We start from the raw sequence: 13,717 nt of genomic DNA, 5'->3' as shown, positions 1-13,717 counted from the left end.
AAAAAGCTAGTTGTGCTGTGGCAGAAGTTTCCTGGAAAGAAGTCAAATATTTCAACAATAAATTTACATACCTGAACTACCTACCTGTATTTTGAAACTGGGAAGTCAGCTGTGGTTCTGTGTGAAACAAAGCATTTCACCATATTTTAACAGCAAATTTTTTGGTATAAAGTTCTTGATTATGTCAGTCTTTCTACAAAAAATTCTTGGATCCTTCTGCACTTTTAATAGTGGGAAGCGTGTAAACTCCTGGTACTATGTTTACAGGTTGACATTGGCATAGATTTATTTCCTTACTCAGTGAAACTGAGGAATAAAGATTATTATTTTCAGAGTTGTACATGAGTCTTGAGCGTACACAGATGTTGCATAGTAACTTCTAAGTTAAAGGGGAGGAGATTTAACTGGGGGACAAAAATCCATGTGGTTTTATATTGTCTTGTCTTCCTAATAAGCTGATGTTTAGTTTCCTGAGGGAAATGAGATTGATGTGATCCTTGTTTTGTTTCTATTGGAGAAGAACATGACAGATTTAATCAGAGAAACCGTAATGGGAATATGTGGAGTTCACAATAGTATGAATGATGGGACTATGAGTCTGCAGCACTTCACCAGGTTTTTGTATGGCAACAATGAGGGGAAAGTTCAGTTTTATGTTGTTCTTCAAATATAAAACTTACCCAAATAGTTTTTTAAAGGTTTGTCTTTCTTCTTTTCCACCTGTTGTGTGACATGCATGGCTGAACTTGAATAGTGTGAAACAGATGTAGGAAGTGCTAAGATGAAGCAGTGGCACTCTGTCCTTTTTGATGTTTTAGTGTGTAAATCAGAAGTCAAAAGTTTAGTGTGTAAATTCGGTCACAAGTGGTGTTCGCAGGGGTCAGAGCTGGGGCCTGTCTTCTTCAGTATCTTTATTGATGACCTGGATGAGGACACTGAGTGCACCCTCAGTAGGTTTGCAGATGACACCAAGTTGGCTGGAAGTGTGGATCTGCCTGGGGGTAGCGAGGCCCTACAGAGGGATCTGGACAGGCTGGAGAGCTGGGCTGAAGCCAATGGGATGAGGTTCAACAAGACCAAATGCCGGGTCCTGCACTTTGGCCACAACAACCCCAAGCAGCACTATAGGCTTGGGGATGAGTGGCTGGAAGACTGTAGAGGAAATGGACCTGGGGGTACTGATTGATGCTCAGCTGAACATGAGCCGACAGTGTGCCCAGGTGGCCAAGAAGGCCAATGGCATCCTGGCTTGCATCAGAAACGGTGTTGCCAGCAGGAACAGGGCAGTGATTGTCCCCCTGTACTCAGCTCTGGTGAGGCCGCACCTCAAGTACTGCGTCCAGTTTTGGGCCCCTCACTGCAAGAAAGACCTTGAGGCCCTGGAGCGGGTTCAAAGAAGGGCAACAAAGCTGGTGAGGGGTCTGGAGCACAGGCCTTAAGAGGAGCGGCTGAAGGAGCTGGGATTATTCAGTCTGGAGAAGAGGAGGCTCAGGGGAGACCTTATTGATCTCTATAACTACCTGAAGGGTAGTAGTACCCGTATGAGGGGGTTGGCCTCTTGCCTTCTGTAACTGGCGATGGACTAGAGGGAACGGCTTCAAGCTGCACCAGGGGACATTTAGGCTGGACGTTAGGAAATACTACTTCTCTGAAAGAGTGGTCAGGCACTGGAATGGGCTGCCCAGGGAGGTGGTGGAGTCACTGAGGTGTTCAAGGAACGTTTGGATTTGTGTTGAGGGACATGGTTTAGTGAGAACTATTGGTGATAGGTGGATGGTTGGACTGGGTGAACCTGTGGGTCTTTCCCAACCTTGGTGTTTCTGTGATTCTGTGAAATCAGCTTCTTTGTGATGAACTGTTTGCTACTGGGTTGTGGGTCTGTGTCAGCAGTATTCCCAGGTATTTTTTGCCTGCATGAAGTTATATGAAGGTTGATAGGAATCTAGCTCAGATGCTGAGGTCTCTGCCAGCATCTTACCAGACTTGGGAGTTTTGTGTTTTTAACTCCTCTCTTTGCCAGGTGATAAGCTCATCTGGGCATCTAAAGATAATTTAATTTTATATCATCTCCAGGGAATTTTGCTGTTTTGATTTGTTTGTTGGTTTTTTTTGTTGGTTTTTTTTTTTTTTTTTGTTCCTTGGTAAAATGTTGACACCCATTTGAAATGGGAAATTAGGCAAGTGTTTCTGCTTGGAAGAAGGAACCGAATGCATATATAATGTCTGTCATAGTATAGTAACTTTCTGGAGTGTAAAACCATCTTGGTGATGTAAGGAGGACATGATTCGCTTAAGTAAGGACTGGTTTTCATGTGACTCAATTGTTAAACTTCGCATTTGTGCTTTTGTTGTGTAAGTACATCTTCCTATTGTTCTGTTTCCTATTGTTCTAAGACTTTTAAAAATTAAAAACTAAAAATCATAAGCCACTGATGGTATGTAGGATAACTCTTATTAGTTGAAGATTTCTTAAGACTTTTAAAGGTAGAGTTGTAATTTCTTATGACTTTGTACCATCCCTAACAATTTTTTCTGTTTACAGGGGCTTTTGATGGAAGACCAGCAGATTACATGTTCATGCTTCTGTTTAACTGGATCTGCATTGTTGTATCCTTCTGTTCATCTTCTAGAGTATTTTGGTTCTCTGATTTCTGTTTCAAAGACCAGCCCTTAGCAACTAAGTTTTAAAGTGTAGAAATGTTTGTAAACTTCTGTCTTCTTGGAAAGGTAACAGGTGGCTTGCAGGGAGAATGCTAATATATGCACTCACACAAGTTTGTAATTTGCTGAGAGAGCTGGAGCTGTTCAGCCTGGAGAAGAGAGAGCTCCAGGGAGACCTAATAGTGATCTTCAGTGGAATTTAGGGGTATCTGCAAAAAGAGCCCTTACCTGCTGGGAGCAAGGCAGCTAAGGCTGTGAGAGCAGTCTTGTGATAGCTTCTCTGGCAGACTTCCTGAAGAAGCTGGACTTGTTGGTCCGGGAATGCTGGGAGCAGCCCTGAGCTGTGCTGTTCTACCTGAATTTTCATTAGATCTCAGATATAAAACTGAGAGTTGTTACACCAGATGGTTGTGCTGTCATTCACAGGTATCTTGGCAGGCTGCAGAAACAGACTGGTCAGGAACTTCATGAAACTCAGTATAGCCCATGGGGAGCAGCCTCGTGCACTGGAACAGGCTGGGGATTCAGTGTCTGCAAAGCAGCTTTGCAGAAAAGGACTTGGAGGTGCTGGTGGTCACCAGTTTGACTGTGAGCTGGGAATGTGCCCTTGTAGCTGAGTGCCTCCTGGGCTGCACTACAGTGTGTTTCCAGCAGGGGAAAGGCTCTTGTTCAGGTTTGGTGGGAAGACTGAGGAGCTGCATGCAGCCCAGCTATAGGAGATGCAGAACTTTCAGTATTTCTCCAGTACAAGAGACACTTGGATGTACTGGAGCAGCTCCAGTGAAGAGCTGTGAAGATGGTTAAGGAACAAGAGCATCTGTCACATGAGGAGAAGTAGAGAGAGCTAGGACTTGTCAGCCCAGGAGAAGAGAAGGTTTAGGGGTATCTCATCCATATGGGTAGCTACCTGGTGGGAAAGGAAAGGAAAAAAGTAAAGGAAAAGGCAGATTTCTCTCATCCTTGGTGATGAGAAGAAAGACAACAGGCACAAAATGAAACATTTTCTATTTAGATGCAAGAAATAGCCTTTTTACTGTGACACTGATCAGATGTCAGAAGTTGTATGGTGAGGTTTTGAAACCTTCATCCTTGGAGCTATTCGTGTTCTGTTGGTGCTTTTCCCAGCCTCCTTGCAGCAATTTGCAGTGGCACAACATGTAGGAAAGAGGGAACGTTAACATCAATGTAAACAAGATGCTGCCAGGAAAACTATTGTGTAGAAATACCACCTTTATCAATAGATTAACCATCTCTAGTCACATGTCTCCGCATGGAGGGAATTCCTGCTAGTCCTGTTGAGCCACGGCTAACTAGGAGAACAACTTGTGTTGCTAAAAAGCCATCTGCATTATTGTGGTTGTTGTCTGCTGGCTGTGAACTATGAGATGAATCTACTTGTGGCTTGACTTTCAGACTGGTCGTTTTGAAAGATTCCAACTGCTTGTTCCATGCATGGTGTAAGGAAGCAAGCTGAATGCATGAGCTATGTAAAAGCTTGGTGCCATGTTGTGTGTTTGTGAATTGTTAAATGCATTCTGCTCATAGCTTCTTTTTGTCTATCTGGTTTTGCTGCTCTTTCCTTAATGGTAAAATGGCAGATAACTGGCTTGGCAATGGACATGCAGGTAAGTACAGTGCAGCTTTTTTAGGTAATAATCTTCAGTTTTCTTGCTACTTACTGGCCTTATAGGCAGTGTTATCTACATGACCATAGAACATAGTTAAAGCTAGGCTGTTTTAGTTTATATCAAAGTGGATTGGCTTTGTGTGTAATGTTAGTTTTTTTTTCAGTTTGAGTATTTGGGGATAGCTTCAGCTAACATTGTAAGCCTGGATCTGACTCTGGAGTCAAGGAGTGAGAATCAGCTCTGGCAGTCAGGAAGTATCTGCATTTTACTAAAGGAGTCCCAAGATTTCATATATGTATATACAGTTTCCTCTAATGAATGCGTTTCTGTATTTTGATTCTTCTAGCTAAATGTGGTTCCTAGGTTAATTAGTCTTCTCAAATTCATTCCTTTTATTTGCTGAATGAAGACTTTATTGTACAAAATGCAGCTTCAGATTCATATCAGAACTGTGAAGTGCAAAATGCTCACAGGGATGATTAAATAGCAGACTGAAGAACCAGTTTCAGTGAGGGAGTTCTTTTCTGCCCAAATGTTAAAATGGAGGGAATAAGAGAAACATTTCTTGAATGCAGCTGTGTCAGGTAACTGCGTGTCTTCAGCATCTTTGCTGTTATCCTCATCTTATTTCTGTTCCCATCACCCAAAGCTCACACCAATATCCCTAGTTCTATACAAGATTACCTTAGCGTTTATTAGATTGTTCCTTAAGCTACTCTCATAGACAGACATAGCAATCGTGCATTTGCAATCAGGATTGACTTGAGTTTAGGGCTGTTAATAATTTTGCATTTAATTTATTTATTTTTTGCTATAGGGAAGGATCCAATATATATATATATATTTTTTACAAAAGAATGCTGAAATCACATTTTACAAATTTTAGACTGACTGCATAGATCTGTATCTTTTCGTTTAAAAAGAAAGTTAAAATGTTTTTTTAAATTTGTGCACAAAATATTGCTTAAAAGAAGGTTGTTTGGGATATAAATGTGTTTTTGTTAGAAATGGAGTTTTCCCTTTTGTTGAGTGGCTTGCTTGGAAAATGAGATAGAGTATACAGAGTAGGACAGCTAGGTCTCTCTTTCAGTTACATTCAGAAACTGTTTTTTCAATGAAAATCATTTTAATAAGGAACTCAGGGTGTTGGTATGGAGAGTCAAAGTGCTGGTGTAACTTGGGGAAGGCTGCTTTCAGTGGAACCTGTTAATCATACCACTCTTGAAGGAATGTGCTTTATCATCTCTTCCAATCACTCAGGCTGTTTTGTAGTATTGATAATGTATTCTCCAGTTTAGAAATCAGCAGACAGATGAAATATAAAATTCTATTTGTTTCACCAGAATTAATCTCATCAGCTCATGCAATTGTGTAAGTATTTGAAATACTCTCCTCGCACAGAGCAGGGGTTGACTCAAAGCTCTGCCAAGGTAATTTTGCCATTCCTGGCTGTGGTACTTTGCAGTGGTGGTTGCTGGCACACCTCCCCTCGGTGGTGGTCTGAGAGACCCAGGACTGGAAATTCATCTGGCACGTTAGTGTAGTCTCAGACATGTTTGGGTTGGTGCCTTGGATTGTACATGGAAATGGTTGTGGCACAAACATTGCTGATTGTTGTAGGTGTGGTACCAGGCAGTTGGGAGCAGTGCTTATTGTTCCACTTACTGCTTTGGAGTCTTGGTTTTGTGATGCTGTTACTACCCTGCGTCAAAGCCTGAGATACCTTTGGTGTGTCTCTGCAGATCTATGGTGAAGCATGGACTGCATGTGTTAGAAGTGAGGAGAAGTAATCATGTTTGGTCAGACACTCAGGGCAAACCTATTTTTACTATGTGACTTGGTAATTTTGTACCTTATCACAAATTGCACCACCTGTCTGGGCTTACATGCTCATCAAAGCTGTCGTAGACTGTAACCTAATGGGGGCCTTGTCTTCATTAAGAATATTTTCCAGCACAGCAAAGGAGAAAGTCTGTGTTCTCTTGCTTAGCTTTCTGATCTTGTGTGCAGATGCATGGCACGTGGTAAAGATTCGGAGGCAATCTTTCAAGACTTGATGATATATCATGCTTTTAAACCTTAGAGTTTCTGGTATCTATTGAAGTTTCTCAGACTTCTGTGAAATTGATGGTAACTTCTTGTCTTTTTAACATTGCAGTTGCTGATGATTCCGCTCATCATGTCAGTACTTTATGTGTGGGCCCAGCTGAACAGAGACATGATTGTATCATTTTGGTTTGGAACAAGATTTAAGGTAAATCATGTTATTGGAAAGGTTTCTGCCTGGAATATGCTTATGAAGGCAATGACGGGCAAAATGGGAGTATTTTCTCCAATTAAGGATGTCCTGTGCTTTCATGACGATATATACTCCTTGAGATGCAACAAAGACAGTTCTCTTTATTGTCTTCCATATGAGGTCAGGACATCTCTCCAGTAAAGCCACGCTGAGTGACAACTGAAATTAATTGGTCTGAACAAAAGAGGGGGGGAAAAAAAAATCATTAATCTAACTAAAAGCTGAATAGTAGTGAGAAAATGTTTTGAAATTACTCTTTCCTGTGCAGGTTGGTTTGTTTCTGCCAGGTCTTGTGATGAAAACTCTTTTGATTGTTGTTTCCAGACCTTCTTAAATTCAGAAATATTAAGACTTTGCTTCAGATTGGCATGGAATGTAGATGGCAGATGTATCTACTTAAAATATTTAAAAAAGTATGATTTGTCCACACATTAGTGATTGCTCAGGTTAGAGTAACCACCTTTTTGGTTATAATCTACTTAAGTTAATGTAACAAGATCTGTGCAGTGCTAAAACATTGAAGGTCTAATCGTACTTAGCAGTGCAGTGGATCCTAAGCAGGTTCAAATTCCACACTTGCACATACAATTTGTGTATCTCTGTTCTTTTTCAGGCCTGTTACCTTCCATGGGTTATTCTGGGATTCAACTACATCATTGGAGGATCGTATGTATTTACAAATAAGGACTATTTGAAGTTATGAAGTCTTTTACAGCTCTCTTGTCACTCATCAGCAGCATTACTAAAATAAGAGGCTTAAAGATGTATTATTGGTCTGATCCTGGTCAGTGTTGTATGGTGATTGTTTAAGGTAATGCAAAGAGGAGATGTGGACATGAGAGCTAGAGAACCTAGGTGAGGAGAAAGTAGTAATAATTTGATTGGTCTGGTAGATCTGTGCATTAGGCCATTTCCTTACTGAAAGCATAATGCCCAGTGAAGAAAGATTTCACCTTATAAGACCAGCCATTTCTGCTGATTTTTGGGAACAAACATGATTTGAATCTTCTAAGTGGTGTTTCTTCTTTCCATCAGAATCTCATCCAATGTGCTGCTTTTATCAGCATGCAAAACACGGAGAAATGGCAATTGCATGCCTGTGGAGTGCCATATTAGCACTTTCTGTGTCTGTTGGCTTGTTTAGCACTTCTCTGAGCAAACAGTGATGCAGAGGTCTCTGTGCAGTCTTTCCTATTAGTGCCCAGTATTGGCCGTGGCCACTTGGTGCCGCTGTAACACAGTGACAACAGCAAGTTGTATGGTTGATTTATAAAAGGAGGAGATGGGAATACAGCAAAACCCAATTCCCTTTTCTGGCTGTGCCTCCTACTGACTCATCCGTTACTTGAGAAGGCTGCTTGCTAGGTACCTGCTGTTTCTATGCATGACAGAAAATACTCAAGGGCCTCCATTCAGCAGTGTTCCTGCAAAATTAGGAACAAAACAGTACAGCAGGAGACAGGTTGTCCAGCAAAAACAGCAATAACTTCTCAAGCTCTAGCAAGTATTATTTTAGACACTAATGGCTATACGGTCTAATTCTCCGCAGTAAACAAGCATTTAATTGCATTTTCAGTACAGTCTGTGAGAATGCTTGGAAGGAAGGCTGGAACAGCCTGTTGATGCATTGGCGCTGAATGCTGGCCCTTCTAAAGCAGTGGTTGCAAAGTGCTGAGGGAAGGGAAATTTCTGTGGTTCACGGCCCTGGCAGTGCCTGTGGCAGGTGAACAATAGTAACTGGCAGAAGATGAGTACTCATTTATTTCTGGGGAAAACAGCCTGCGAAACTGGTCTTGTTCTTTTTCCTTGCAGAGTCATCAATGAGCTCATAGGAAATCTGGTTGGACACCTGTATTTCTTCCTAATGTTTAAATATCCAATGGATCTGGGAGGGAGGAATTTTCTGTCCACGCCTCAGTTCTTGTAAGCTGACTTTATACTATAGCTCACTGTTTGTTTGGGCCAGTTTTCTGGATTGTTTATAAGGACATATATCTTCTGGGATTGCAAAGTGTAAGATATTTTGTTAACTGCCAGTTAAGCAATACATAATGACAGAAATCTGTTGTAGATTTGTTGGGTGCCATTATATATCTGCTCAAAGTGTAAGATATTTTGTTAACTGCCAGTTAAGCAATACATAATGACAGAAATCTGTTGTAGATTTGTTGGGTGCCATTATATGTATCTGCTCTGCAGTTGGTATCAGTCACCCTGGCTGAGAATTCAAGTCTTGGATTCTGAAGTGCTCTTTTTGTAACTTATTCATTGTTTTGGCACTGGAATATTAAGATCAGAAGCCAAAGACTGCAGTTTCAATTCCTTGTGACCACATCCATTTGAGTTGTAAATATTCTTTCTCTACTAAGCTTCAGTTAGTGGTTAGTTAAGGGTTTGTCCTATAAAAAGGTTAGAAGATGCAAAGTTGAATTACAGTTGTATCTCCTGTGCAAGTTTTGAAGAGTAGTGAAGCTCTGTATTTGAAAACTCTCCTGCTCAACCTAATTTACTGTGAAGATTAGAAGACTAAATGTTTCTTTAAAATGTCTATCAAGGTACTAACAGTTCTGAAACTATTATCAATCTTGTTGGTTCTCTATATGTGTATTTAATTTTTTTCTTTATTTGAGAAGCACAAATAGAAGTGCTGTGAACGAGGGATAAATGCTGCCTCTGTACTGTAATGTTTTGGAAAAAAAAAAAGATTCTGTGATGAATTACAGATATGTTTAGCATTATAATGAAGATTATACAGTATCATTTTTTAAGGGATCTGTTTTTATGTTTGGGCCTCAGATTTTCTTGGTCAAATTCAGGACGAGATTCACAGGAGCTATAGCTAACTATTTATTATAGAGTTGAAGCAACTCTGTGTTGACAGCACCCTGGATTGACATCTGCAGAAAAGCTGTATTTTAGGTCATTGCATTTAAATGGTAGTCTGAGATGGATGATGTGGACTTACAGCCCCAGTTTGTGCTGTCCAGGTCACTTAGACTTTGACTTAATCAAACTAGGTGCGTAGACCCTTTGGTCTGCAGTTCCTCAGGAAGGGTTATTTAGAGAGCACTGAGATAATTGTAGCTTTGTAACAGTTGGAGTGAGAGATGCTCAGAATTAATTTGGGTTTTTTTATTACTTCTCCAGGGGGAAAAAAATGGGAAAGAAGTTCAGGGAATCAAGTTTATATCACAGTGTTTATTCTCAACAGTGAGACAACTCGTATTATGCATCTTTTCCCTTTGTTTGGATTATTATTTATGAACATATCCTAAAGGTGCATGTTCCCAAGAGTTCCTATTTCCAATTCTAAGCCCTTAGTACAGTAAAAGAATCCTGTGAGGTACTGCTTTCAAAAGCTAGTTTTATTGCACAGCCTAGCAGGTAAAAGGAGTGCATAGGAAAGTGTTCTGGTAATTGCTCTCAAGATACAGCTCTTTCTCAAACTCTCTCTATTGGCTTGTCCTAGGTACCGCTGGCTGCCCAACAGGAGAGGAGGAGTGTCAGGGTTTGGTATCCCACCTGCTAGCATGAGAAGAGCTGCAGAAGATCAGCAGGGTGGTGGAAGACACAACTGGGGTCAAGGTTTCCGGCTAGGTGACCAGTGAAAAAACTCCTCCTGCCCTTGGGAAACAGCAACTCTTTGGTTTTATTTGCTTGTAGGATCGATCCTTCCTGGTGCAGAGCTTGCTAAAGAACTGAGCTCTCTGTAGTGCTGTTGGATTTTACTGTTTTGGAACAATTTTTCTGGTACAAGAGAAAATTAAGGAAAATGTTCAGAAGGGAAAACATAGATCTTACTCCAGGCTAGCCAGTAGTGTCAGACTTGATTCTGCCATTAAAAATAAGCTGCCTTTGTACAGTGTTGTCTGTCTGTCACAACAGGCTTCCATTTTTACCATCTTGTTCTGTGCTGTGATGGAAAAATATACTGATGTTCTGTCTTGCCTGTTAAAAGCTTTGTTGGTTAAGAATCCAGTGTATGACAGATGGATCAAACTAACCCTAATGTTTAGGAAGCTGATTTTTTTTCCATAGTTGTGCTTAAGTCCTGGGGTCTTTGGAAACATTAAGTGATATTTTTGTGCTGCATTCATAAAGTAAAGTGCAAATGTTTATTTCCATTATTAAGCTGAAATTTGAGAGCAGTTTTTTCTTGTCATGCAGCATATGTCCAACCTGATACAGCATGAGATGTGCAAGACTAAGAATAAGAGGGCTTTCATTTCAAATGGCAATAATGGATACTCACACAATTGAAATTTCTAATTTTTCATGGCATGTCCAAGGCTTGCTCTGTTTTAACTGAAGCTGCCTGAATTGTTTGGGTTTTTTTTTTCTTCCTGAGATCTTTTAAGTTCTTGGCTTCTGGGTTTCTGTTTTGATTGTGAAATTGGGTATTACAAACAGTAACTTACAACTAGAAAATGTAGCATACTGTGGTTAATATAAAGGGTACTCACTGCAGCATTATGTTTATAATAACTGAATCTACAACTTTCTCTTAAAAGCTTTAAGACGACAGAGAATCAAAGCTGGAAATAAACTTTTCCAGATTAAAGATATAATAGATTTTATTTTATTTTATTTTACTACAGGATTCTTTCATTGTTGAATGAGGAACTGTGTACACTGTTTATTAGTATCTCAGTTGTTCTGGTGAATCTTTTTTTGACAGAGAGAGAGAATGATTCTGTACAGTAGTTTTCCTAGTATTGGATTCCTGTAGGCAGAGCACAGGGCTGAGATCCAGGAAGCTGTAATGCTGACTAGCTACTTTCTCACCTTTATGAATTTCAGCAAACATTACTTATCTCAGTTTTTCCAGTGGTGAATAGGACTCGTGCATCTCTCATAGGATTCTTAAAAAGTAGGCACCCCACAATGTTCTTGGGTCATAGCTGCTAATGGAAAAAAAAAAAAAGCTTAAGGTCAAGTGAATAACACTTAAGCTAGCAATGCAATTGTGCTAAATTTAACCAAGCCTCATAAGTTGGAATATAGTTGTCTTTTTTTTTTTTTTTCCCTGTAGCGGAGAAAAAGGAGTACTGTCACTCTTCTAGGATTGAAGTCTTTGAACTTCCAAAGACTTCTAGCATTTTTCATTTTACTGGGTAGGTAGGGCACAGAAGGCTGTTCTGCTCCAACTTACGTATCTCAGGTATCTACAAGTAAGTTATGTGAATCTGGGCCAAAACATTTTTATTACTTGTTTTTCCCCCCCCCCCCTTTATTAAACCTGGATTATGAAGATTGATAAACTTATAAATACTATTTGATATGAAACTGGTTAGAAGATATCAGCCAGCTTGCCTAAAAAATATGCATGCTCCATTACTTTATTGGAACTCCCTTTTGTCTATCAGGCATGTGGGCAAATGTAGAGAAGTGATAAGAGTCACAGTATGTGCTTCGATTTTACAGGAACTTGGGAGTTTGGAAATCACCTGCCATTTTTGCCTATATAGTTGTAAGTTTTAAAGATGCTCTTGTCTCTTTCTTTATGTACAGTGGTGGATGGGAAAGAGTACTGCAGTGTTGTAAATACTAATCTGTTGTTGACCCACGCCTGTTATTTGATGCTAACTTCAAAAGTTTCAGAACCATCAGTTTTATAGGAGTCATGATGCAGCTGATGTTCTTAGTCATAATAATCACATCACTGTCTCCCAGCTGATACTTTGTCTTTTTGAGTCAGGAGCTAACTACTAAGTGAAGATGCAGTAGGTTGTGACTCAGCTTAAATTCTGGTACACTCAAATTGCACATCTTTTTACAGAAGGCCTTAGAGGGGGCACGAGTGGGAGGAAACATGGCAAAAGTCATTGTCCTGGCCCTCTGCGTTGCATTGTCCTCAGCTGTAATGCATCTTCCTTCTGTAAATTAAGAGGAAAGGGATTTGCAAGGAAGATACACTTCTGATGAGTCCTGGTTTACTTCTGAGCTGCTTCAAGTCAATTTACATTGCTGGTATGGAAGATTCACTACAGAATTCCATATTGTAAATTCACTTTATTCATTTCTCGCTTGTCACTTGACCTGAAGCACTGTTTGTCCTCTAGTGTACACTGACAATGGCAGTCTCTTGCTAAATGAGTACCTTCTTTCTTATTTTGTACAGACAATTTCCCTTTTTGTAATCGCATTTTGTTGGCGAAGTTTTAAATTAAAGTTTTAATCTGTTATTGTCTCTGTTTTGCTAAATCATAATTCTACCTAAGGCAAGTCTTCTGATGCATGTGTCTCTAGAGAATGTCTGACAGCTGCATTGTGACACAGTGGGGGGGAATCTTGTTTTCTCTGATCATTCTTTATTTATAATTATTTCTTTGTTTATCACCATGAGTTTTGGCAGTCTGTGTCCTTACTTGGTTGCTATCCTTTTGCAGATTTTTTGGGGTGAGTGTGTGCTTAACAATTCGTTCCTTATTGTCCTCTGAGAAAGAAATACCCTTCTACTAACTCAAGTTTTGTGAGGTTGATAGAGGTCCTGCCAGATATGCCCAAATGTCAGATTTTTTTGAGGGTCTGTTATCTCAGCTGATTTGGAGACAGATCCTCCAAATGACTCTCCTGAGTCTCATGACTCATCTGAGTGCACTTGTTATGTTTGTAATCGTAGAGGTGCCAAAGAAGGTCACCGACTTGGTACTTAACATGCTGTGTGAATTTGTTGAGTTCTTTAAAGTGCAACATCTTGGTCCAAACTCAATACATCTGACACAGCATAACAAGTGTATGCTTAGTTCTAGTGCTTTTTGTTTTGGCATTCCACACGACCAGAGTAACAACATCCCTGCAAAATGCCATTAGAGCTCAAGTTTCTCTAGCTGTCAGCTGTTAGTCACTCATGGTGAAAATCATGGCAGCGGGAGGTAGCATTTAGAAGCACAAACACAAGAAGTCTTCTTGCATCTGGATGTTTTCATAGAATTCTTCAAAGAAGTGTATTTAGTCTTGAACTGACTGTGGATTAATGAACAATGGGTAGATCCCAGTATTAATGATTTTTTTTTTTCATTGTATCCAGGGATGTAAGGATGCTGTCTGCACCAGCATATAAGCTTGTCAAGCTGAGTGGTTGACATGAGGTTCACATCATCTTACACAGCTAGTCAAGTGTTGGAAG

General features: G+C 40.1%; 1 protein-coding gene across 1 annotated transcript in view; it reads left to right on the top strand.

Annotated features, from left to right (window-relative positions):
- The window catches only part of DERL1 (derlin 1), a 15,374-nt gene extending 2,601 nt beyond the window's left edge, over positions 1 to 12,773 (top strand). The window contains exons 3-8 of the mRNA XM_003205273.4: positions 2,543 to 2,607; positions 4,260 to 4,286; positions 6,448 to 6,543; positions 7,202 to 7,254; positions 8,401 to 8,511; positions 10,058 to 12,773. Coding sequence (XP_003205321.1) covers positions 2,543 to 2,607; positions 4,260 to 4,286; positions 6,448 to 6,543; positions 7,202 to 7,254; positions 8,401 to 8,511; positions 10,058 to 10,196 — 491 coding nt within the window. The 3' untranslated portion in view covers positions 10,197 to 12,773. The remainder of the gene's footprint in view (positions 1 to 2,542; positions 2,608 to 4,259; positions 4,287 to 6,447; positions 6,544 to 7,201; positions 7,255 to 8,400; positions 8,512 to 10,057) is intronic.
- The last annotated feature ends 944 nt before the right edge of the window (positions 12,774 to 13,717 follow it).

This window comes from Meleagris gallopavo, chromosome 3 (assembly GCF_000146605.3).
Source record: "Meleagris gallopavo isolate NT-WF06-2002-E0010 breed Aviagen turkey brand Nicholas breeding stock chromosome 3, Turkey_5.1, whole genome shotgun sequence".
NCBI classification, from domain to species: Eukaryota; Metazoa; Chordata; class Aves; order Galliformes; family Phasianidae; genus Meleagris; species Meleagris gallopavo.
This window is presented reverse-complemented; position numbering and strand designations above follow the sequence as displayed.